At 45.4% G+C, this 26,816-nt stretch overlaps 1 protein-coding gene across 1 annotated transcript in view; it reads left to right on the top strand.

Annotated features, from left to right (window-relative positions):
* Positions 1–19,869, top strand: part of NAALADL1 (N-acetylated alpha-linked acidic dipeptidase like 1) — a 51,021-nt gene extending 31,152 nt beyond the window's left edge. Inside the window, exons 12-19 of the mRNA XM_066584025.1 lie at positions 3,718–3,785; positions 6,240–6,334; positions 7,275–7,365; positions 11,577–11,658; positions 12,722–12,895; positions 14,510–14,597; positions 16,170–16,262; positions 19,456–19,869. Of these exons, the coding sequence (XP_066440122.1) occupies positions 3,718–3,785; positions 6,240–6,334; positions 7,275–7,365; positions 11,577–11,658; positions 12,722–12,895; positions 14,510–14,597; positions 16,170–16,262; positions 19,456–19,639 (875 nt within the window). The 3' untranslated portion in view covers positions 19,640–19,869. The remainder of the gene's footprint in view (positions 1–3,717; positions 3,786–6,239; positions 6,335–7,274; positions 7,366–11,576; positions 11,659–12,721; positions 12,896–14,509; positions 14,598–16,169; positions 16,263–19,455) is intronic.
* The last annotated feature ends 6,947 nt before the right edge of the window (positions 19,870–26,816 follow it).

Below are 26,816 nucleotides of genomic sequence, written 5' to 3'. Positions count from 1 at the left end.
AGCCTCTCAGGTCCTGCAACTTACCACTCCGGTCTCTGTTCTCACTGCTGTCCTCGGCCTCTCAGGTCCTGACACTCACAACTCCGGTCTCCCTTCTTGCTGCTGTCCTCGGCCTCTCAGATCCTGACACTCAGCACTCCAGTCTCCCTTCTCCGTTCACAGCTCACCCTCCGTTGTCGGGCTCTCGGGTCCTGCCACTCACCACCCCTGGATTCTGCTAGCTGCTCCTGTCCTCGTATAGTGGCCATGAAACAGCTTGGTAACAGCTTGGCGACTGCAGCGGCTGGGGGGGGGGGGGGGGGAGAAATGATGTTAGATGGCCGGCAATGTCCTTGCAGAATGGGTAATAATTTTTTGCAGGCATGGAGGGTTAGGGTTAGTTTCTGTGTAAGGCTTACATTATTGGCTGTAAATGCTTCCATGTTAATGTGGCCACGCTCTCATATCGAAGGATTTACAGCTAATAATGTAAACCTAACACTGAAGCAAACCCTAACCCTCCATCCCAGGCATAACTAAATCCCCACGCTGCTAGGACCCTGATGCAGGCAGCTAATCAGCAGCTTGTAGGCGTACACTGGGCGGATACAGCCCATCACTAGGTCTCCACCCATACTTGTGGTGGAGAGAAGATACAATTGTACCATACTATTGACCTATCCTGAGCATAAATCATCAAAAGTATTTGCCCAGAAACCCTCTTTAAGGCTAGGGCTATATGGCAACTTGTGACTATGCAACATAAGACCACAATGTTGCACTGCGACATTCTACCTAAAGCTAGTGAATGTGACTGTGTTACAACTCACAGGTTCCTGTCACACAACAATTAGTAGAAATCCAACCCTGCTAGATTTCAGTGCGACGACATGCACTATTATTAGTTGCAATTTCAGCAAATATTGTGATCTTACAGCTGCAGCGGTCACATGGCTTTTGAAAAGTTGAGATGAAAATCCCTCAAAAATCATCATGTCCTTATGGCCAAAATAGGCGTGTCCTTAAAGGGGTTGTCCCGTGAAAGCAAGTGGGGTTATACACTTCTGTATGGCCATATTAATGCACTTTGTAATATACATTGTGCATTAAATATGAGCCATACAGAAGTTATACACTTACCGCCTCTGGTGCTGGCGTCCCCGTCTCCATGGCGCCGACTAACGCTGCCTTCTCCTTCCATTAGACGCGCTTGCGCTGTGCGGTCTTCTGTTCTGTTCAATGGGGCTTCTCCGGTGTGCTCGCGCCGCTGAGATCTTCTGCGCATGCGCAGACCATCTCTCCGGCGCGAGCACACCGGAGAAGCCCCATTGAACAGAACAGAAGACCGCACAGCGCAAGCGCGTCTAATGGAAGGAGAAGGCAGCGTTAGTCGGCGCCATGGAGACGGGGATGCCAGCACCGGAGGAGGTAAGTGTATAACTTCTGTATGGCTCATATTTAATGCACGATGTATATTACAAAGTGCATTAATATGGCCATACAGAAGTGCTGAACCCCACTTGCTTTCGCGGGACAACCCCTTTAAGGCCTCATGTCCCCGGGGAAATTATATTTAGCAAATTCGCATGGGAGAAAAAATGCAAATCCGCATCCCATAGCAATGCATTGACCATCCGCGGTTAATTAAATAGCCGCGGATGGTATTTTAAGTGATTTGCAGATTTTACGCGTGGGAAAAAAACGCGGCACGCTCCATTTTAACTGTGGATCACGCGTGTGGGAGCTCGATCTCAATTGATCCCCCACATGAAAAAAAAAAGACAATTATAGTGCATCCGCAGCAGATATCTGCAGCAGAAATCCGTGCTGGTCTTTTTTTCCCTATGGACATGAGGCCTAAGGGGTTGAAAATTGCTGGCAACAGTCTAAGTAGTCTTTGCAGTATAAAGTTAATTTCACACAGCATATCATAGATTCATATGATACTGTGAGTTTGGGTCAGTAGACCCACAGTCAGGCTGGGACACTAATCCTTATTACAAGTATATAAATTCACCCAGAATATATTCTTGTGAAACGGGCCTAAGGTTGGCTGCACACGGGTGGATTTGCATTGCGGAATCCGGAGCGGGCGTCTGCCTCCAGATACCGCAGCAAATACAGCCCATAAACATGCTATAGAAAATTACTTTTTTCTCTACGGGAGCGAAAAATCAATTGCGATTTTCCACTTGTGGAGGAAGAATCACAGCATGTTCTATTTTACATGGTTTTCGCGTGGACGGCTTCCATTGAAGTCAATGGAAGCTATCCGATCCGCGGCCCTTCCGCAATGACATTGCGGAGAGGCCACCGATTCTGCGTCATCACTAAGCGATGATGTAGGAAAAGCAGAGATCTAAAAAAAATAAATCTGTACTGCACATGTCCAACAGTAAGCCGTGCGGACCATCCACAGCACAGAGAAGATGAAAGAAAAGCAGGAAATTACACACGAAATTCTTCAAAACACGTCCCTGTTGCAAAAGTTTTTAAAAATTTTTTTTTATCTTCCATTAAATGAGATGGTACATGAGAACTATTATAATGCATTGTCATCCAGGTTTTTAGCCCGTGTCCCATGCACTTCAGTACTGATGACATTACTGGCAATTTACATTTTTTATTGCTGTCGGAAACAGATGCCATCTGATGTCCTGATCATTTTTGTTTAGTCTTTTTATAAATGAGAGAGCTGAGTAGAATGAAGCTTGGAGCTGTGAGAACTAACTGTATGCTATTTTCATTGCAGCCCCAGATCAGGGATGGTATTAGTGTATCTTGACGCCACCAGCAATAGCTGGTGGAGTTAAGATTGACAGGGGGGTGATGCCCCCTGTAGCTGATTGGCTGCGCTGCTTCTTGGGCACAAGGTCCTGAAAGGGCACTAAACTAAGGAACAAAAGGCATAGAGCGGCCGCCGGGGCTGTAGCCAGATATCCAAGCAGCTTCCCCGTCGGCCATCCGCCACGGAGCTCACAGCCGGCGGCCGTCCGCCACGGAGCTTACAGACGGCGGCCGGTCAGAACTCAGGGCCGCCGCCAACCACGGAGCTCACTGCCGCCGGCCACAATGCAGCTCACAATCGCCAGAAACAACGAAGCTCACAGCCGCCGGCAGATACAGCCGGCAGCAGGGACGGACCTCACAGCAGCGTCAGGGACAGAGGTGTCAGGCCGGCAACCGGGTGGGATACATGCCAATGGTGCCATTTTACTGTGGTAACATGGCAGCATTTACAGATAATAATGTAAGGCAAAGAAGACAACTAACCGTCAGCCTGATGCAGCAGGGCCGGCAGACATGGATCCACAGTGTGCTGCTAGTACCTTGCAGCCTTGACCCTATCAGAAGCTAGGGTGTGACAGGGACGTTTCTCCTGTCAAACCTCTAGCTTCTGGTGGCGTCAAGATACACTAATACTATCAGGGATAACAAGTCTACGCCTCTTTACATTTTTTGGATATTGTGCTGTTAAAGTGGCATTAGAATAATTGGGTATATTCATATGTGGCATATTTGCTGCAGAAATTTCTGCGACTGAAAATCATTTTCATACATGTAAGTGCGGTTAATTCTGCAGTACTTGCATGGATTTCTGCAACCTCCATTCAGATGAATGTGAGAGCTGTAGATATTTCTGCAACAAATCTGCCACAAGTGAATACATCTTCACAGAAACGCACGGATTTCAGTTCAGATTACTGAGAGTTTACTGACATTTCTCTTTCTATCCAGCAAATGCAACACTAAGAGCACAAGGGACGCCGCCAGTTCAGAATGTTATTTTCACTGCTGCAAAACAGGTAACATTAAACCAACATGTAATCAGTGCTGGCCTAAGGGCTTAACCCTTTCCAATCCAATTTCTATCCTGATTTTCCTAGGGGGCTTACTCTTTCTGCTATTATACAACGGCGCTATCTGCTGGCTAAAGCCAGTACTGCATGAGGTGACACATTGGATAGGCTACGACAGCAGAGAGGCTGGCAGTAAGAGAACCCCGACGGACGTCTTCCAACATCAGAGCTGTACAGCCTTAAATCATAATGTCTTGAGACGTCAGACAGTGGATTAGAAAGGCCCATTTACACGCAAGGATAATCGTTCAAAAGATTGTTTTGCATAAATTGCTAATGGACACTAATGTTTGTTCTGCGGGGGTTCAACACTTGGGACCCCACCAATTAGCAGAAAAATGGAGCTAAACTGAGTGCCAACAAATGGTGCTGCTCCTTCAGTGTTTGTAAAGGCACATCGTTCTTTGCATGTGTGGCTTTGCTTCATACAGCAACTCAACGTCATTAAGCTTGGATTTACACAGTCTTATTTGCGCACGCAAAGGTTGCTCGTGGAATACGCAGCAAATACAAACCTTTGATTTCAATAGGTTCATTGACATGCAAATATTTTTAAAAATGCAGTATGCTCTATTTTACTGCGCAATTGTGCATCAAAAGCCCTGGTAGAAATCAATGGAGAAGCGCAAATGTGCACGCAATACTCTAGGAAATGCGTGAAACACTGCATAGTTGCACAGTAAATGGGCACATCTTGAACTCATTAGGCTAATTATGGCTGGGAGGAGCTGTGTTTTTTTAATGCACGCAAATGCGAATGCAAAAATGACAGTAAAATATGCTGATGTATGTGCGCAAAAAAAAAAAAAAAAAGCGCTCCACGCATTAGCAGAATGCATGTAACCATAGCTCCGTACTCATTGCTTTCATTACTGCCGCTAGCCCCATTGAAAGCAATAGGATGCAGGCAACACCACCCCCTTCCTTTAAATATAAGCCCTTCCCTGAAAATCATCCCTAGCTACTGTAAAAAAAAAACTAAAAAATCACCTCTCCGCCGCTCTCTGGCCTCGGGCAAGTCTTCTCTCTGGCATCCCGCGCTAATCTAAAGCCCCTTCTCCTGGTTGGGAATTTAAAAATCCCCGCCTCTTAAAAGTGCTGGGTCTGATTGGCTGAGCGCTCCCCCCTTCCCACTCCTGCACCGACTCTCTGCCTCTCTCCTCCCTTCTGTTTTTCAATGAAACTGGGCGGGACAGGGGTGGAGCTAAGCCCCAGCCTCCTCCCTGCCCCTTGTCCACAGGCAGCAATGGGAGTGGGCGGAACAGAGTGGAGCTTAGCCACACCTCCTTTCTGCCCTCCCATTGCAAGCAGTGGTGGGGGTGGAGAGGGGGCAGGAGCTCAGTGCACTAGCTCCCAGTCCAGCTTGCCTCCTCCTCTTGCAGAGATGGACAGCGTATATTGGCCTGGCGTCAAAACTCGACTGATATACGCCTGTCTGAATAAGCCCTAAGGGTGCATTTACGCATTGCTGAGTTGCTGCAAATTTAGGTGCAGATTTCATTCTTTGAACTGAATTCAAATTGAAGGGGTGCAATCTGTAACAAAATGTGCAACAAAATCTGCAGCAAATCAGTGGCAAGTGAACCCTAATTTATACACAGTGGTTTTCGCTGAGATTTCTGCAACTGAAATGTAGTTACCTTCATCTGAAAGAGGCTGTCTAGGGGAGAAGTAGGCCGCATGTCCATGGACAGGGGAGGAGGGGGAGCACTGTAAGGTCTCCGCGAAGAGCCTATCTAATTGATAGGCTCACTGTGGAGAATCGCAGCATGCCGCGATTTTAATCATGTCAGCGGAGAATCACTATGATTCTCCGCTTATGGACGTCGGACTGCGCTTTCCATTGTTATCCTATAGAAAGCGTGTCATGCGAGCTCCGTGGCCTATTTATCGCCGCAGATCTCGCTGTGAAATCTCACCCGTGGACAGTCAGCTGTACACAGATTTTCAGTCACAGAAATGTCTGCAAAAAATTTCGATGTCTGAATTTACCCCTTATAGGGACTCTTGGAAACCCAATAAGGTTCAAGGCTGGAATCCTAATGCAACAATAGTTACAAGAATTATCCAAAATGATCAGAGATACGTTCTACACAGGAAAATAAAAGGAAGAGCTGCAAAAGTTTCTCTCTATGCCATAGAACAGGAGGGCACAACATACGGCCCACAATGCCATTCTGTGCGGCTCCAATCTTCTGCACACAGAAATATCTCTGAATGGCTGCTCACATGTAGTTCCCATGTCAGAGTGAAGAGGAGGGCTTAGCTGATCACATGTACAATCCAGGTCCATAACCAGAAGAAATAGTCACCGCAGTTGGTCCATTGATGTTTCTACTGCTTTATAGACAGACAAATCTAGAATTATGTACAAATCATATCTTCCCATCTTCTTCATAGGTGGAAACCCCAGTCAGCCCGTCCCTGAGCGTCTATGACAACTGGATCCGTTACTTTAATCGAACCAGCTCAATCTATGGGGGATTGGTACCTCAGTAAGTCCAGTAAATGTCTACGTCTACACCTCTAGTCATACTTCCATTCTTGTAGAGTTCTATGCTATCCGATGGGCAGAATAGTGCAGCACAATGTAACGTTCTATCCAGTGAAAAACACTACAGAAACCTAACCTAACAGAGCCATATTGTTCAAGGGGAAATCGCATGTGTTTTTGGAATGATGGCTGAGTTTATCTACTGACGTTTTTTATCACACAAGCGTTTTTTCTATTGACCTATAATAAAAATCTGGACATCGTTTTTGGTTTTTTTTTGCTACTGTGTCAAAACAGAAAAAAAATGTTGTTTTTCCAAAAAAGACTGTGAAACCAGGTGATGAAAAAAGCTGCAGTTTTTTGAGCCAAAACCACTAGTGGTTTTCTAAGAAATGGGAATTATAAAGGAAGGACTTCTATGTCTCGACTTCATGGGAGATTGACTTCTGTCGTCGGCTCAAGAACTGCCACCAAACTGTGGTTTTTTTTCCGAAAAATTGCTAAATGGAAACCTTACAGAGAAGATCCGTCTGCAGGTTTACATTAGCATCAATGGGGTTCGTCTGGATTACTGTCAGATTTTCTGGTATTTGGCGCCACGTATTGTGCACTCTGAACACAACTGTAGCTGTCAGAAATACTGGGGACTCAGGGCCCGTTCACACGGCGCGGAATACGCCCTGAATTCTGCACTGCTGACTGCAGATTTTGATGCAGAATTGCCGGCAGGATTCTGCTATATTCAATTCAACACTAAAATCCACATGTTAGCAGTGCAGATTTTGGTGCTGAGTATTCCACAGAAGGGCATATCCCACAATGCTATTGCGAAATATTTCATCCTGCGTGACCGGTCCTTAAAGGACTCCATATTATGTCAATGAGGTCATATCTGTCGCCGTTATGTGTATTGATCATATCCTCTCCATTCTACCCTGTAGGCTGGGTACGCTCGGTGCAGGCAGTGACTACGCTCCGTTCCTTCAGTATTTGGGCATCAGTTGCATGGACATCGCATACACCTATGACAGGGTAAATGGGATAAGCATATGATTAAAACAGTGTGCCCACCTGCAGAATTAACCCTTTCATGACCAAGGCTGCACTGGGACCTTGCGCCCACAATTAAATTTCACCTTTTGCATTTCTGTATTCTAAAGGTGATTTCTTTTGTTTCTTGGGTCGGATTCACACAAGTGCATGGGTATTTACCTGCACATATGTGCTGCGTTTCTGCCACATTAGTGTTGCTTTTTGTGCACGCCTTTGCGTTGTTTACTGTACTTTTTGCGCATGCAAAAACACCCAACCATGGTGCCAGGCATTGAAATGGCCAATTAGCGCAATTAGTTCCCTATGTTCGTTTTCTCTGTGTAAACGCACAGTAAAATAGAGCATGCTGCGTATTATTTTGCGCAGTGGAATTACGCACGCAAAATACGATTGAAATCAATGGGCTCTATTCACTGTGTATTGTGTGTGTAAATACACGCGCAAATATGGTCATGTGAATCTGGCCTTAGGCCTGTGTCACACTAATGTATTTGGGCGCAAAATACGCAGAAAATATAACCCATGGATTTCATAGGGTTGGTTCACAAGTGCGCGTATTTTGTGTGTGTAATTGCAAAAAAACCCAAAAAAACGCAGCATGCTCTATTTTCCTGCGCATTTGTCCAGGGACAGAACACATCAAAGACTTGTAAAATGGATTGGCCATTTTAATGGCTGAGAGCATCGGTGCGTGTTTCCTTGCAGGCTATTGTGCACGACTTGCGCAAACAAGTACAGTAAAAAAAACACTGTTGCCCATGCAAATATCACATAGGTGTACATTATATAATGTATGATGTCATTGGAATAGAGAAAACCAAAACTTTATTTTAGCTATAAATGTAGCTTCCTCCTTTAAGGCTTATTTAGACACAACAATTCCCACTCAAAAATCGCTAAAAGCCGTCTTTTGAGCGATAAACGTTGTGTCTAACTGCACTGACATTGTACAGTTTTCGTTAACCATTCGCTGATCGTTCTCTTTCAGCATGCTGAAAGAGAACGATCAGCCTTATCAGGACTTCACAGCAGGATACAGCTGATACTATTGTTTCAGCTGTATCCCGCTCCATGAGCACAGCCGGGGTATGAAGAACACAGCGGTCTAGCTGTGTTCTACATACCCTGCACAAAGAGCACAGCTGTATACCAGCTGAGCGCTCCGAGCAGAGAACATCTGGATGCAGAAGACAAGCGGCTCCTCTTATCTTCTGCATACCCCACTCGGAGGGCTCAGCTATTTACCAGCTGCGTGCTCCGAGCAGAGAACAGCTGGATGCAGAAGACAAGCAGTCCCACTTGTCTTCTGCATACCCCGCTTGAAGCGCTCAGCTGTATACCGAGGAAATAAGCTTGTGTGAAGGAGCCGTTAGAGGAAGGTCCCCCACTGCATTAACTGCACGTGACCAAAACCCCTTCAAGACCTACAGGACCAGCGGTCAGAAGATTTTGTCAGTAATACAAATTCTGGCAAAAAGTAATTTTAACTAGCAAAATCTTCTGTCCCTTGGCGGGGTTTTGGCTGCGCATGCTGCAGCGTCCCAAAGGGTAACTGAAGACATGGGGCATATGCTGAGGAGCTGGGAGGGTAAAGCTGTCACTTGTCACAGTGCCACTTACCAGACTCCTCCCCAGAGGGACACACGCAGCCTCGGCCAGAGCATCGCTGGGCCTCTTCCGGTCACCTCTAGGAGAGGGATGGCCAATATAGATGCCGTAGAATTTTAGGTTGTCACGTGACGCCACCGTTCATTTACTCCCCGTAATGAACCTCGGCGATAATAAAGAGACTCCACACACACTTTAGTGTTTAAGTACCTCAGTCCCTGGGACTGGTCAGGGCCTGGCAAAACTTTACTTGAAAACTTTAACACTTTACAATTCAAGAACACACTGGTGGTCAGTAACTTTAAAATTAATCTACATAAGTCTGAAATTCTAAATGTAACACTCCAGCCCACGGAAATGACTCAACTTAAGCCTTTATTCCCGCTGTCATGGCGTGACGATCATATTTAATATCTAGGAGTTAAACTATCACCTGACCCGGACCAGCTTTTCGACAAACTACGAACCTATGTATTCCTCTTTGCCGAAAGACCTAGAAAGGTGGCATCCACTGACGCTATCCTGGTTCGGTAGAATTAACACCATCAACATGAATTCCCTCCCAAAGTTCTTGCATCTCTTCCAGACCTTACCTATGCAGATAACACGTAACTATTTTATCAAACTGCGGAAAGCAGTGATGCGTTTTGTGTGGCGAGGGGCTAGACCTCGCCTGAGCTATAAACTCCTCACCCAGAAAAAAGAGAGAGGGAGAGTGGGTCTACCTGACATGCTTCTTTATTACATATCTGCAATAGGCAGGACTGTCCTGGACCTCATGCACAGGGGGCATTCCAAATTATGGGTGGAACTCGAGCAGAACTCTGCCCCGTATCGGGCCCAGGGTCTCTTCTGGCTTAGGGGAGGGCTGGGCAGACGAGGCATCAAGGTTTCACCCTTCCTGAACTCACTTTTAAGGATATGGGACAGCTTCGCGTGCAGGGCTGGCATGATAACCGTGCCGGGCCCCCGGACTCCCCCCTAGTTGGGAATCCAGACTTTCCTCTGGGAGACAGGGGACTAACGCTCCTGGATAGATTGGGAACTTACATTCCTAGAGTGCATGATCTACTGCAGGAGGATGGAATTAAACCTTTAAATTCACTTTTAGGAGATGGGGGACCCATGGCGGGTGCGTAGTTCCAATACCTACAGCTATGCCACTTTATAAGAGTGCAGGGTTCAATCTCAGAGTTGTCCACCCCCTCACGCTTTTGAAGAGCTATGTGTAACCCCCTGTGAACCTAGGGGGGAAATCTCTGCAGTCTATGGTAATCTGGTGGCCAGGGGAGCTCGGGACTTGGAATGGACATTCCGCAAAGCTTGGGAGGGAGATTTGGGCCGGTCCCTCTCAGATGAGGACTGGGCTAAGGCTAAGATATCAGTATCGGTTAGACAGCACGAGCTGAATTACAAGTTCATTACAAGGTGGTATCGCACCCCAGCTTTCCTGGCCAAGATATATCCTGGATCCTCCGCCGCTTGTTGTAGATGCTTGAGTGGGATAGGTACAATTCACACACATTTGGTGGTCTTGTCCTGGGATTTCTGGCTTATGGTCAGAGGTATCGGGCCTATACAATACCCTGAAACAAAGCTCACTAACACTCACTCCTGAGATGGCTCTACTTCTACTCCTGCCAGGTTCTGTCGCTTCCAGTAAAAAGGATATTTTAAGATTCTTTCTTTTAGCCATGAAAACGGTAATCCCGAGGCTTTGGAAATCCCAGGCGATACCGACACGCCTGATCTGGGCAGAGGCTTTAGACGAAATAAGGCATATGGAAGAGCTAAGAGACAGGGACGATGACAAATGGTCGGCGTATTACGCCACATGGGAAGTGTGGATGTCATAACGTAGTTCCACAGGGTTTAATCCATGGCTTGAGAATGGGGTTTTACCCACATAATTGGCTGTGGGGGTCCCACCGGGAGCTCTCCTCTGAGGCACTATTTCTCTCTTTCTCTACTTCTCTATTTCCCTACTTTTCTAACCCCCTATCCTTCTACCTATTCCTATCCACCTAGCCCTTTTCATCCCTCCCTCTCTGCTATCCCTCGTTATTTGTATTATGCCGCTCCTGGAAGGGAAAGGGGCAGACTCTCCACAGATACTCACTTATAAAAAGAAGCTCTGCACGGTGGTCTTGGCCTTCCTTACTCCTCACGCTCTCTCTTACTCTCTCTTTATTCTTACTCTCTAATGGCTCCTGGCATTGGGGCCCTCAGGAAACCTTTTTCCTTCCCCTTCCATCCTCTTCACCACATGAGGGTTGAAGGTACCCCCATATGACTGGCACTCTCACTCAAGAACCCAGAAAATGATGGACCCTTTCCAGCTCTCAGACACTCATACTTATAGTCTCTAGCATAACACGTGACAGGATATAAATTGATACATTTGCAGACATACCCCAGTCTCATGCAGACATTAACTTCTCACTTGCTGCAGCTGTGCAATACACATAAGAGGAAACTGTGCTTATTACTCTATATTTGTGTGCTTTTATACCTATGCCAGTACTCTTATAAGCTGTTTATGATCAGTCTTATATGATGTAGTTACCTGTTTCTCTCCACAGGACAAGACGTCTGCCCGTATCTATCCCGCTTATCACACAGCATTTGACACATTTAGTTATACGGATCAGCATATTGATCCAGGTAAAAAAAAAGTTACCTATTATCCATAAGGGCAAGTGACTATGATTATAACAGATCTCTCTCTTTTGGCATGTTACATATTTTTTAAAGTTTTAACACTAGTCACTAAATTAGGATTATACTACAATAATGAATCACTAGAGGTGTAGAAAAATGAGGTTTAGAAAACCACATATTTAAGAAAGGGGCCCTAAGCAGCCCCGAAACGCGTAGCAGCTACCCTTCTCCTGGCTCCACATGCCTCCTCTTGTATTTTGTGTTTGATTTGGACTAATAAATATTCTCGTATTTAATCTCTGGAAAAAGTCTTCTCATCTCTGGCTAACCGCCCTCGGGGAGGTCCTTGGGAGAGAGACCTCCCACTAAGAGTAATGGGCACATACTAGTTTGAGCGACACCACTCCTTCATTATTGGCTCCTTAACCTGTTGAATTACATAGCTCCAAATTTTAAACCTCATTAATTTCTCTCTACATACCCTGTGCTCAGAGCGCTGTCCCCTAACCTTTTATTTATATATATATATATATATATATATATATATATATATATATATATATATATATATATATATATGTATGTATGTGATATATTGAACTGAGTTCCTCGGCCTGCTATTTCACATCTGGGTTGGAACCTCCAGTTGAAGGTCCCGTCGTAGATCTGGCCAAATTACCATAAGAAAAAGCACTGCAGGCAGTTCTTGCAGCTCTTTTTCTTCCGTCCACAAGTTGAGCACCTGAGTAGAAACCAAACAGACCCCATTATAGTCAATGGGGTCTGTTCTGCGCTCTTTGGTTCTGTCCTGAGACAGAGCCGTTAGGCCACGGGGATTCCCCTTTCCTGCTCCCCGAACAGGGCAGGAAAGTGGAGCCTTGGGCGCAGATGTGAAAACACTTTTATTCGTACAAACATATATTCCTTTCCGGAGAAGGATCCCATCATCTCTAGAAGAAGGTAAATGTATTCTTTCTTTCTCCTGATGGCCCCATCCTTGCACTTTGTAGACCATTATCTAACGTGATATCCTGTCACACTTTTATCGTCTATATCTTCCTTTTAGGATTCACCAGCCATCAGGCAGTGGCCCGCACGGCTGGTAACGTCCTGCTACGACTGGCAGACAGTCTCATCCTTCCACTTGGGCCAAGAGATTACGTAGAAACGCTGGAAAACTACTATGATACTGCTGAGAAAGCGTTTTCTAACCGTCTGTCGGAGAAAAGCATCTCTTTGGGTAAGGAAAGCAAAATGATATCCATGTGAAAAAGAACATGTCCATTTATGATGATGGTGATCTGTTCAGACAAGATTGCCTTTCGGTCACTTTGTGGATCATCGTTCTCCCTACTATTCTATCCTTGACCACTTTTTTCACTTCTTCCATGTGCATGTTTGTATCCGCCTTGATAGCGTCCAGCCAGCGTGTTCTTTGACATCCTATTCTTCATGACCCACTCACTGTGCCAAGCATCAATGTTGTTTCCAGAGAATTGGCCTGCATAATATGTCCAAAGTATGAGAGTTGCTGTTCGGTGATTTTGTCCTCTATCGATATTTTTGGTTTGATACGCTCTAGGACCATCTTGTTGGTGACCATTGCCGACTATGGTATATGCATACCCATTTATGACAGAGTTGCCTTGATGGCTGAGGGAGTGATTGTATCCACTAAAAACCCTCAATGTGCCAACCAGAAGTCTTGGAAATATCTTGTCATCTATGCGCTTCCCCTCTGTGAGTCCTCCCAGCTATTTTGCAAAACTCTGTGTAGACGCTAGGCATACGTTATTTGTCTCCCCCATAACTCCCCCTATATAGGCCTTATGTACATGGCGCAATTGTGCGCAAGACGCCATACAGTGTCAGAATGGGATAGATAAGTGTGAATGAGAGGCATTGTAAAGCCAGCACCATTGTTACAGTAAAGCTGGTGTAACATGAAGTTCTTTTGCAAAACGCTGTAATTTTTAGTGCTTTTGATGTTAGCGTTTTTCATTCCTTTTTGTTGCACAAAATGCCACGTCCACATGTTAGCTGTAGGTAAATAGGGAAAAACGAATCACCCCTCAAAATTGTGCATTTTTTAATGCATTTTTCTCTCTTTTGGTACTATGTTATTCGTAGTAAAAATGGCAACTGGTAGTCTCAATGGTGCTCTTCGAATACCTGTCTATACACCAAAAATGTCTGGTGGTTTCAACTCTCTACATCGTAGTTTTTGGGAGCCTCAAAATGCTCAGCTGTTCTGTGTCTCCCATAAACTGCCATGAAAGATGCAGATGTGACCACCCTATCTCCTGGGTGCTGAACCCCAGCCATCAAACACTATAGTATATACTATTAATGTCTCCAAGGGATAACTCCTCTAGGTATTATTGTGGCCCTTGCGAGCTGTACAGTTTAACAATGTGTCTTACGGACCAGAAAAGTTATGTGGATTAATGCATGTTAAACTTTGCAGTATGCAATTAACGCTGCTAGCAATGAGTCCAGTGATAAGCATGATCTGCTTGCTCCACCTACCCTTCAGTTGCTGATTGACAGTTTTCTCCCCATGCACAGTCTTATGGCAAGACCTATCAATTAGCTGCTGATCAACAGGGTAGGATGGGCGGTGGTGTTTGCATATTATTAGACCCATCTCAGGGAGTGTGGGCTGTGTGCGGAAAAGTTCAACATGTAGGTTGTAAACAATTGCTACTCTTTCGAAATCAGTGTGTGTGTCATTGCCCTTTAACTTCTGATTGGGGGGACATTTTGCTTCTTTACGTGTTTGTCTTTTACCTTCAGAATTAGTTAATAACAATTTTTTATGGTTGGATATTAATGCAGACTATTTGTGTTTCAGTACCATTAAAGAACGCAATTGCAAGATACAAGCAATTTTCTGAGCAGCTTAGCAAGACAATTTCAGACATGCAAGATGCGGAAGAGACGTAAGTTAGATGTACAGCATACCCTCAAACCGGGTTTTGGATCATTTTCTATTTCACATCAGTCATCGATAACGTTTCTCCTGGAGATGCATAGGTGTAGCTGGTGGTTCAACACAGAGGAATGGGCAAAACATCTTGAGTGGGCCCCCAGCCCAGATAACACATTCTAATAGTGGTTATGTAAAGACCAATTATACCACCATGGAATGGCCATCTAGGGGTAGATAGTAGTTCATCAAAGGCGCTCTGCAGACCATTTAAGTGACTACAGTACAGTTATATCCAGTGACTCACAATTAACGTCCTCTCTAATTGTTGTTGTTCACCTTTCCTGTCATTTCCATCCAGCCCAGAACACCATGATAATTTCTTCTAGCCACAACTTGTCTCTGGAAAGTTTGCAACACAGACACTTTGGTTCCTAGCTTTTATAGGACACCACTTACCTTTTCCCGACCTAGACAAACTCCCGATGGATGTGATGACCAGTCTTATAGAGATTGCTTTAGGTGGGAATTAGGGTGGTCCACCTCAGCCGCTTTCCAGGAAACAATGTCCTAGGTTACAGTCTGACCTTGGAAAGAAAAATACTTTGAGGCAACCTATCATAAACAGCAGATTTAGGTCCCTGTATCTCCTAGGTGAGGAACAGAAGAAATGCGGATTTCCCAAAAAATGTCAATACAGCTATAGCCAAGATGTCTATATTGCCAATCAGAGGTGTAACTTGAAGCTTCTGGGCCCCAATGCAAAACCTGTAACATTGCCCCCAAGTATAATGCTTTATTCATAGTACTGGGCTCCCTATATGGAGAAGAGAGTCCTTATGGGCCCCCCAAGGCTCCTGGGCCCGGGTGCAACCGCATCCCCTGCATCCCCTATAGTTGGCTCTGGTGCCAATCTATCAGACCCACTAAGGCAGTTAAAAGGACAGCATCCCTAAAAGAGGTCAGATGGTCTGTGAGGCCAAAATAGTTTTCATAGTTTTTCTGTAAAGATCTTAACTCATCCATTTGCAAGACGACAATCATAAAGGAGTCCAGAAGACCTACTGTCATCTGCAGACAAACCAAAGTGCTATATGAGGGAGGTCAGACAGGTGAAAAATAGTGAGGAACAGCTACTTACACATCTACCATTCGTGGAAACAGCGGATGCTTGGCATTACAATTAACATTACAATAAGGCTCATATAATGTGCCAGTCACATGGCTACGATATTGACCACAACATTTAAGGCACTAAACGGTCAGCGTTTTCACCAATCCTACCCATTACACTGGGATGTTGGCTGTATGACATAGCCAACTCCCATAATAAATGGAGCAAACGGAGCTCCTGTGCTCTCACCCATACCTATGCTGCAGTTGTACAGTGATTCGTAATATACACTTAAAAGGGGTTTTCTGAGTTATTTTTTTATATAGTTTTTTGGGGGAAAACCGAGGAACAGCACAGTACAGAGTTATAAGAAAATATAACCCAGAACTATTCTATTTGCAATACAGTTAAGCAGGTATGTCACGAGAATGGACAGGTCCTCTGTAACTGCATTTCATTCTTTCCATCTAGGCCACTTCGAGTTCGCATGATCAATGACCAACTAATGTTGGTGGAGCGGGCTTTCATCAATCATTTTGCCTTTCCAGATAAACTTTATTACAGGTACTGTATTTATGGATCTGCAGTAAGATGCATTAAAGGGGGGTTCTATTTTATTGGAATTAAAGCCTAATTATTGTATAATGATAGATTCTGGGAGCATAGACAGCTGGATAAATCCCAGGAACGTTACTTCCCTAGGTTGTTATCCTCTCGAAGGGGTTGTTGACCACCAACATTAGAACATCAATATTACAGAAAATATCCCTGAAATCTTTCAACTTTTTTTTGCCCATAATTGCTTCTGTCATTTTAGCTGCCCATATACATGTCCACCAGCAATACACTGGACTTTCTTGGTAGTGCCTGCTCTGCAGCACTCCAGTCTGGTCACCAAATTGTGTTCTATTGGGTGGAGAGGACCTGTGAAGGACTACCCTCACCTCCTCTCCAGAGGAAATACATTGTTAGTATACAAGGAGATGGGATTATAAATGGTGTGGTGTGGGAAACAAGCAGTAGGCCCTTCTATCCTGGGTGACAAAACCCACCACCATAACTCAGGCCCATCCCTTTGCCCAGATCCCTGTACTGGGATTTCAGACATAATCCCCAACAGAAACACTGGTTGTAGATAAAACTAAAATCGTTTGTATAGCTTTGGCTTTCTTCACGGGAACTAAAAGAGGAACAAAAGTGACAGAAGGATCTTTGCTTTTCTTTAACCCCTTTAGTGGCACGCCTGGAAAATCTCTGGGGCTTGCTGCACTGACCATGCAGTTAAACCCTGGAAGATTTCCATGGACAGATCTAGTGCTGAAATGTGCAGAGCACTGAGCTGTTATCTGAAATCTTCCGGGGTTTTTTACTGCATACTCAACGCAGCAAGCTCCGGAGATTTCCCTGCCATATTACCAACTGTCAAAGTAGTACAATACTGTCAAATACTTGCGAGATTAAATTGCATTGTTGTCTCATTTAAAAAACCTGCCCTGTGAGGCATGACATGGTAATAATAAACCTGCCACTGAAGGGGTTAATGGTGCAGTTATGCTCTGATGAATAACACACCTTGGGAGGCTCACATTGAAGAGTTCACATAAATCCTCATAAAGCCCTGCAGCATGCCTAACACGTTGCAGATTTGCCACCAACTAAGGCCACCTACACACGGGCGGATTTGCATTGCGAAATTCGGAGCGGGATTCCGCCTCCGGACTCTGCAGCAAATCCAGGCCATAGCATGCTATGAGAAAACGCAATTTTTCTGCCCACAAGCCGAAACTGATTGTGATTTTCCGCTCACGGGGGAGAAATCACAGCATACTGCGATTTTGTGCGGGCTACGCATGGCTGGCTTCCAGTGAAGTCAATGGAAGCCATCCGTTCCGCGGCCAATCTGCAATCATCATTGCAGAATGGCCGCAGGAGCCGCACTATCGACATAGCGACACTGCGGCATTCTCTCAACTGCGCATGTGCTGGCTGGCCCATTTGCAGCAGAGGAGGCTGCATCATCGCCATAGCAACGGCACGGAGCCCTCCGTACCGCGCATGTGCCGGCAGGCGCTCCGGAGCAGCAGAGGAGAAGACGCCGGACAGGTAAGCTGGGGTCACTGGCCGGGCACTGGGTCGAACTCCACTGTAGGAATCCCGCATGCAGGGTCCGACCCGCCAGTGTGCAGGTGGCCTAACCTGTGGTGAATCTGCAGCAAAATCCACCTCTAATAAATATAGATTTTTTTTTGCTGCTTCTGAACTTGCCTTCAGGTCCCATTCAGGGCGGCCGTTGTCAGAGCAGGTAGGACAACCATATAAGCAAGGGGTTGATTGTAGAGATGAGCGAGCACGCTCGTTTAAGGCTGATGTTCGATCGAGCATCGGTCTTGTCGAGTAACGGATTACTCGACCGAGCACCAAGCGGGGGGAGGGTGAGAGAGATCTCTCTCTCTCTCCCCCCACTACCCCTCCACATGGTGCTCGGTCTAGGAATCAGTTACTCGACAAGACCGATGCTCGATCAAGCATCAGCCCTAAACAAGCGTGCTCGCTCATCTCCAGTTGCATGTTGAGAATAGGAGTTGAGGGTTAATGTTTCTCGCTGTGGACAACGCACAAGAGAACAGGTTAGTACTTTATTTAGGACCTTCTACAGATTTTCTAAAAGAAATAATAAAGTTAGAATATCAGCATTTATAGTATCTGTCCCACTAATATCAGGGAGGAATATACCTATTTTTTAAATAATAGAAATGGTTCCAGAAGCACCTCGCTCCTCTCACGTCATGTTTGGGAGATCCCCTTTCCCACATATGTCTTTTTTGACAAATGGAAGACCGGATCTTGTCCCATGAATGCAGGGAAGATCCTCTGAGGAAATGTTAAGGAATGTTTCACCTTCCTCCACTCCTTGATATGTTTTGCTTTCCGTTTTGCTCTGGTAGTGGCGCGTCTCTAGGCCGGCTTCACACTGGCGTATTTACGCACGCCAAATTTGTGAGTGAATAGAATCCATTGATTTCAATGGGTTTGTTCACATGCACATAGTTTCCTGCGCATTTCACTCTAAAAGGCCCCATAGAAGTAAATATGGGTTGCACAAACGCCAGGAGATACATAAAACACTGCATAATTGTGCAGGAAAAAGAACATATCTTCAACTCATTAGACTAATCCGCCATTTTAATAGATGAGAACATTCCTTTTTTTTTTGGCATGCAAGGCATGCGCATTTGCTTGCGCCAAAAAATAAAATAGCACAGAAAAAACATCAAAATATATGCCAATGGGCACGTAACAAAGTATCTTTCATTCCGCAAATATGCTTAGTGTAAAGCCAGCTTTAGGGCTTATTCAGACGGAGTCCTTCTCTGCAGGGGGGGGGAGGCTGGAAGAGCCGGGAGCAGTGCACTGAGCTCCCGCCCTCTCTCTGCCTTCTCTCCGCCTCTTGGCACTATTTGCAATTGGAGGGGGCTGGACGGGGGCGGAGCTAAGTCTTGAAACATAGCTCTGCCCCCGCCCCACCTTCTCTTATTGCAAATAGTGCAGAGGGGCGGAAAGGGGGTGAAGAGAAGGCAGAGAGGGGGCGGGAGCTCAGAGCACTGCTCCCGGCTCTTCCAGCCTCTTTCCCCTGCAGAGAGAGACACGTGAATACCCGGCCGATATACGGTCGTCTGAATAAGCCCTTAACCAGACTAACACTGTGTGCATTTATTTATATTTTCCCTCCTTATATCTATTCTCTTCATTCCCGCAGTCATGTGATCTGGGCATCTCGGAGTTCCGGAGTTATCACCTTCCCAGGAATTGCAGATGCTTATGCCAAGGCAGTTTCCACAGAGTTAAAAGCGGACTGGGACCAGGTGCACCACCATATCACAGTGGTGGCTACAGCCGTGGATAACGCGGCATCAACTCTGCAAACCGCTGCGTCTATTTAAAAATAAGTTGAAAATTAAAACCACGTGGCATTATTTTCTATCCTTACAGCACTCCTGTTTTTATCTTGTAAGCCAAGTAGTTATGTAGTAGCAGGTAAAGCTGGTCAACGATGTAGTTATTTCAGCTGCAGACAACCTTCCCTCTGTTATGGGTCACAGGGTTCTGCTTTGCTGAAGGGTTGCCTATACTATTTCATGTGTCTGCAATCAATTCTCATTTAAAATAAAGGTGTTTTTTTTGCATGCACTTATACTGAAAAGCATAATTAATAGGGATGAGCGAGTATACTCACTAAGGCACTACTCGCTCGAGTAATGTGCTTTAGACGAGTATCTCCCTGCTCGTCCCGAAAGATTCGGGGGCCGCCGCAGCTGACAGGTGAGTTGCAGCGGGGAGCGGGGCAGAGCGGGCAGGAGAGAGAGATCTCCCCTCCGTTCCTCCCTGCTCTCCCCCGCAGCTCCCCGCCCCGCGGCGGCACCCGAATCTTTCGGGACGAGCAGGGAGATACTCGTCTAAAGCACATTACTCGAGCAAGTAGTGCCTTAGCGAGTATACTCGCTCATCCCTAATTATTAACTATGCTTTTCAATACATTTGAAAAAAAAAGTACAGCTATGTCTGCCAAAAAGACACTATTTGGTTGTACTGTCATAGTCTATGACTACAAGCACTAGCGTAACTATAGAGGATGCAGGGGATGCGGTTGCACCCAGGTCCAGAAGCCTCAGGGGACCCATAAGTCCTGTCTTCTCCATATAGGGGGCCCAATACTATGAATACAGCATTATAGTTGGGGGCCCTGTTACAGTTTTTGCCATGGGGCCCAGGAGCTTCAAGTTATGCCTCTGACTACAAGAGTTGGATGGTGGGAGAATTTCTTGGTATATATGGCGAAAGCAGCGCCCAAATGTAGCAAGAAGCGAACTAATGAGAATGTTCATGATTACAAATTGATATTAGCCCCTCAGGGTGCCAATACACACTGCTGTTGATTTGTTGTAACGAATGCATCTCACCATCAATTGCTGAGTGGCAATTTGGACCGTATGTATGAATTTTTGATCACTTTAATTGTGGGGTTTTTTTGAGATGGGTAAGAGCCCTAAGGCCTCATGACCACGGGAAAAATACGGCCCATGCGGATTTCTGCTGCAGATTTCCGCAGCAGATGCACTTTAAATTGTCTTTTTTTTTTTTGTATGCGGGAGATCCATTGAGATAGGGGCCAATTGAGCCCACCAGCACGTGATCCGTGTTTAAATGAAGCATGTCGTGTTTTTTTTTTTCCCGTGCGTGAAATCCGCAAACCACTTAAAATATTATTTAATTAACCGTGGATGGTCAATGCTTTCCTATGGGCTGCGGGTATGCAGATTTCATATGTGGGAGAACCGCGCAGATGAATATAATTTCGCCCTGGACATGAGGCCTAAAAGCCTGCCTTCACCCAACGCCCGTTCCCTGAGGGTTTTCTGCAGCGGAAAACCCACAAGAAATTTACACTTAAATAGTGCAGATTTTATAGTGGTTTCCTGCCTTGCATCTCATGGCACGAGGGCTCTTTCATAAGAGCGTATAGCAGCCCGTCAGTTTCATGGTCGGCCAATATACGCTACAATCTGATGCATTGGATTCTAATGCATCAGATCACATGGCCGTATTCCCGCAGCATAAAAGCGCCTGGCCAGGCGTTTGGACGTCAGGCCCAAAAGATAGTCCTGGAACTATCTTTCATCAGGAATACATCGGTCGCTGCATGGGCTCCCTCTGGCTGATTGCAATAGGAGGCAGGGGAGTGAAGCGCCGCCCTGTCCCTCCTCCCATTGCTGGCTGCTGACAAGGGGTGAGGAGGGGGTGGGTGCTTAACTCTGTCCCTGCCCCCTCCCACTGCAAACAGCCAGAGAGGAGAAGAGAGGAGGTGAGCCGGCAAGGGGGAGGGGCAAAGGCGCCGGGCCCATGCCATCTGAACGGGCGCACAAACGTTAGATTTGCTCACGAGCTTTTACGTCTCAGATGGTAACGTATATCAGCCGGCCGTGAAAACGGCGGCCGATAAATGCTCGTGTGAAAGAGCCCTAAAACAGACATGTGGTGGATTTAGAATCCGCGTATCTCAAACATGCTGTGGATTCTGTGTAGAATCTTTCTACTTTATGTGGACAAGAGATGTAAAATCTTGGCCATGTGGCCTCTGCTGGAAATGCTTACCACAAAAAAGAGGGGGGGGGGAGGAGGAGAAAAAAAAAAGAAAAAAAAAAATCGGCTGCAAATATTCCACAGTATTTACAGCGTATAAAATTTGTATACTTTCCCTGTAAAAGGGATTAATTAAGAGATAATTATCTTAATTTCACATCTTGTGTTTTGATGTAAGTCTTGGAAAAGTTTAAAAAAAAAAAAAACATACAAAAAAAAAAGGGGGGGGGGGGGGGGGAGAATTGTCAGAGTTGTAACATCTGTGAACAACCCCTACCCCATGCAGTAAAATAAGAAATGGCGATATACGGACCGCAGAGGACCAAACACCATTGTGGGACACAGCAGGCGTGGGGAGGAGAGAGTATATCACTATTTATTATTTTACTGCAGGGGGAAGGGGTTATCCATAGATGTTACAACTCTGAAAACTTTCATTTTTGTTGCACTTCTGATTTTCATGAGGCTGCATCCACACCGGCTTCAAAATCTCACTACAAAAACACATGTATGTGAAGCTCATGGTTTCCAATGGGATCTGTCAGCTACAAAACATCTCATGTGAAAAAACCCATTGGAAACCATGAGCTTCACATATGTGTGTTTTGTAGCGGGATTTTGTAGCCAGTGTGGATGCAGCCTGAGAGCTTATTTACATAAGAGTATAACGACCGCCTTTTTTACGGCCGGACGATATAGGCTACCATCTGAGTTGTCTCCTCACCCCCCCACACACCTCCCTTGCCCTCCCCTCGCTGGCTCTCTGCCTCTCTCCTCCCCTCCGGCTGTTTGCAATGGGAGGGGGTGGGACAGGGCAGAGCTAAGCTCCGCCCCTCCCATTGCTGGCAGGAGAGAGGCAGGGAGCCGGTGAGGAGGAAGGAAGAGGGAAGACAGCTCAGATGATAGCATATATATGCCAGCCATGAAAATGGTGGCCGATATATGCTCCTGTGAATGAGCCCTGAGGCAAATTTTTTATCTGGTGTTTGAAGCCAAAGTGACATTTGTGCCAGGACCCTTAAAGGGTTTTCCATAAGGATACTATTGATTGCCCAACTGATCTAGCGCCCGCTGTCAGCGCCAAAATAAACAGGGATTGGAGCATATACTAATGCTCTAACCCCTGTGTAATGGCCAACACTATATTACAATCAATGAGAGCTGGGCCTGCACTTACGAGCGGTGGCCACTACACAGGGATTGGAGCCATCTGCTTCTGCTCTGACCCTTCTTTATTCTGGTGGATCTCAGCCAATCAACTATTGATGACCGATCCGGAGAATAAGTCTTCAATAGTATTAACGCCCATTTACATTTGAATCATCGCTCAAAATTTCTTCAAACAATATCTTTTGAGCGATAATTGTTGCGCGTAAATACGAACATCGTTAGCTTTTCAACTGAACTATGATTTTTAGTTTAGCATAAAAAACATCCTTCAGGTGGCTAGCTGATAGCATTGACTGCACGCTGTGATTCTCCGCGGGAGCGCTGATAATAGTGTTTTCAGCTACTGTCACGCGGGAGACCAGTTGAGCTGTATGCAGATAACAGACCACCTGCTGTTATCTGCATACAGTAAAGGGAGCTTCACTTAAATGCAAATAAAGCTAATAAGCTATTAATAGGCATTAGCGCCCATTAGTAGCTATGCAAAATGATTGCTCAAAACTGTCGCTCAAACTGTCTTTTGAGCTAATTTTGAGCGATCATCTTTGCGTGTAAATGGGGCTTTAGTGTGGAAAACCCCTTTTATTTAAGCCATCACAGTTCACACAAAAATAAATCTTGTTATTTGTTTTAGTGCCAACTTATTCTGCAGCGCTTTCAGGTAATTTATAGCCCCCACCAACCTGGTTACTCATTTTACTGACCTCGGAAGGATGGAAGGCTGAGTCACTGAGCCAGCTACCTGCACCAAGCGGAGATTAAACTTGTAACATTCAGGTCGTGAGTGAGAGCTTAGGACTGCATTTCTGCTGCTTTAACACTCTGCGCCCAAAGTGACAAGCAGTTTTCCTACATCTTATACCCCTAATGATGCTTTTAACTGTGGCAGAAAAATCCACCACAGCCAAATCTGTGCCAACATGTGCATATCTTACATGCAGATTTCTGCAGAAGTGCTGCAGATTTCACCCTCTGCGAAACACAGCAATTCTGCATCAGAATCCATATGCAAGACGTGGATTTTGGTGAGGTATTTTCCATAATGGACTTTTTCCATCAAGAATGAAGACACTATTAACCCCTTCCTGACCCATAACGTATGGTTACATAATTGGGGAGAAGTGGTTCACGTGAAATACCATACATTTAGAGCATGTGGGTGTTGGAAGCATTGGAGCTGAGCCTGCACCATTCATAGCAGAAGCTGTAGCTGACAGCCAGGTTCCCGCTGCAATGACTGGGATTGCACAGAACTCTGATCTATGCCATGGTCAATGTTGCTCACAGCATATAAATGATTAAAAGAGGGTGTGAGCTTTTTCTGTGACCTCATCAGGCCCTCTTCCATCCAATTGCAGAGCACCGACAGTTTGCATTGCAAATATGTCTGCCATAGCATGTAATAGCCAAAAAAAGAGAGAATACATTGCAGTATAGCAGTACTGTGGTGTATTATTCGAGTGATCATACGATCGCAGGTTCTAGTCACCTGCAGGGGAAAAAAAATTACTGTAAAATGTTTGATATCACCGCATCCATAATGACCCATACTATAATTGAACACACTTGTTATCCCATGTGGGAAAGGCTGTTACAAATAAATAAAAGCCAAAACACAAAGCCAGAATGCATTTTTTGTTCATTTCAACCCCCCCCCCCCCCAAAAAAAAAGTGATCAAAAATTCATGCATACGATCCAAATTGGCGTAAAAAAACTAAGTCCCGGCGCTTAGCTCCGCCCCCACCCCTCCCATTGCAAATAGTGGAAAGTGGTGGAGAGGGGGCGGAAGCTCAGTTTCTGCTCCTGGCTCTTCCATCCTCCCCCCGCAGACAAGGACACCGTATATCGGCTTGGCGTGAAAACCGAGCCGATATACGGTTGTCTGAATCCACCCTAAAGCAAATTATTTTGCAAAAAATCCTTCGATTGTACAAAAGCAGAAAATGTTGCAAAAAAAGACAAAAACAAAAAAAAAACAAAAAAAACAGGTCTTCTGTTTCTTCAAAATGATTTAGAGACCCAAGAATCCTCTTCACATAAATTTGTCATTAATAGACACCTCAGTGTGTACAGCCAAGAGGGTAAAGTCCAGAGGCAGTGGGCAAAGCGGATGCACGTTGCCCACCATAGCAGCAACTTTCCTGGCGCTCCTCCCCCTTCCCCAGGCATGCCCTTGCTTGCTCTGGTTTGTGACTGGAATGCAGAAAATATATCATTTTGATATAATCGTACTTGTAGCAACCCGCAGAAAAGTAATCATGTCACTTATACCACGCAAAAAAAAAAAAAAAAAACACAAAAAAAAAACTTACACATTGGCAGAATTTGTGCTTTTTTCACCCTTTCCTCCCCATGTAATGAATAAAAGTTCTACAATACACTAAATGCGTCTAAAAGTAGTGCCAAAAAACCCTACATCTCAAAATATTAAACCATGAATATGAATGAAAAAGTTTTGGCATTTGAAAGGCAGAGATGAAAATCCCCCCCAAAAATCAAAAGTACCAAACGAGGCCGAATCCTTAAAGGGGTTTAATCATGGTTTCTTGGACAGGCAATGTGTGGGAAACAATCTGACTTCTGGGTCCCCACAACAAGAATGAAGGGGCCCCTGCGCTCCACGTGATTGTGGTCATGTCAGATACCATAGTGCAGATCCAGCAGGACCTTCATACAGCGCTGCGCTCATCCGTGCCGCTGAGCGCTACAGTGAATGTGACCTTAGCTGAACAATGACAGACAGTTGTACGCAAGTTGTGCCATTTGTACTTGGATACAAATCGCATCGGACCTCTGCAGGCTGTAGACATTGCAAGTCCTCTTCCTGTCTGCGATATCAACCAGTATAGGACATGGTGCGAGATTTTTCCGCAAAGACTAGAGATTTTTTTTTTGCATGTGTGAATAGTCTAATAGCCTATAATGGATCAATGTGCTGTCATGGATGGGGAATACACCAGTATGAATGGGCTCTAGTGGTGGCTTGTACCCTTCGGATGACTCCTAAGGACGGTCATATTCTAGAACGGCTTTCCATCTATGCAGGAATAGGTAACTAGTGATGTATAACCGACTGACAACCCACATGAGGAATTATTGAAGTTTTTTTTGTGCACCAGTTCATGAAACCATTTACCGTATATACCGGCGTATAAGGCGACGGGGCGTATAAGACGACCCCCCAACTTTCACCTTATACGCCGGGAATACAGCGGAGCAAAAAAAATAAATAAAATCATTACTCACCTCCCCCGGCGTTCTGCGGCGCTGCTGCAGGATGTCGCTCCCTCCTGGTCCCCGGCAGAGCATTGCTTTCTGGACGCAGGGCTTGAAATCCCCGCCTCCAGAAAACACACGTGCCTTCAGCCAATCACAGCCATTCAATGATGTCATTGAATGGCTGTGATTGGCTGACGGCGTGTGTTAGCTAATCACAGTATTAGCTTTCTGGAGGCGGGGATTTCAAGCCCTGCGTCCAGAAAGCAATGCTCTGCCGGGGACCAGGAGGGAGCGACAGCCTGCAGCAGCGCCGTAGAACGCCGGGGGAGGTGAGTAATGATTTTTTTTTTTTTGACACTTTCTTTTTTTTGTATTACCGGCGTATAAGACGACCCCCGACTTCAGAGCAGATTTTTCGGGGTTCAAAAGTCGTCTTATACACCGGTATATACGGTACGTGTTTATGAACATGCACCTCATGTCCTGATCTTCTATTTTACTTGGGAGATTGACTGCAATTCAGCCAAAGACTTGCATATGAAACTTTTTCCAGAAAAATCACTTTTTTAAACAAAGTTGCAGGACAGCAC

Source organism: Eleutherodactylus coqui, chromosome 11, assembly GCF_035609145.1.
Source record: "Eleutherodactylus coqui strain aEleCoq1 chromosome 11, aEleCoq1.hap1, whole genome shotgun sequence".
In the NCBI taxonomy this organism is placed as follows: Eukaryota; Metazoa; Chordata; class Amphibia; order Anura; family Eleutherodactylidae; genus Eleutherodactylus; species Eleutherodactylus coqui.
This window is presented reverse-complemented; position numbering and strand designations above follow the sequence as displayed.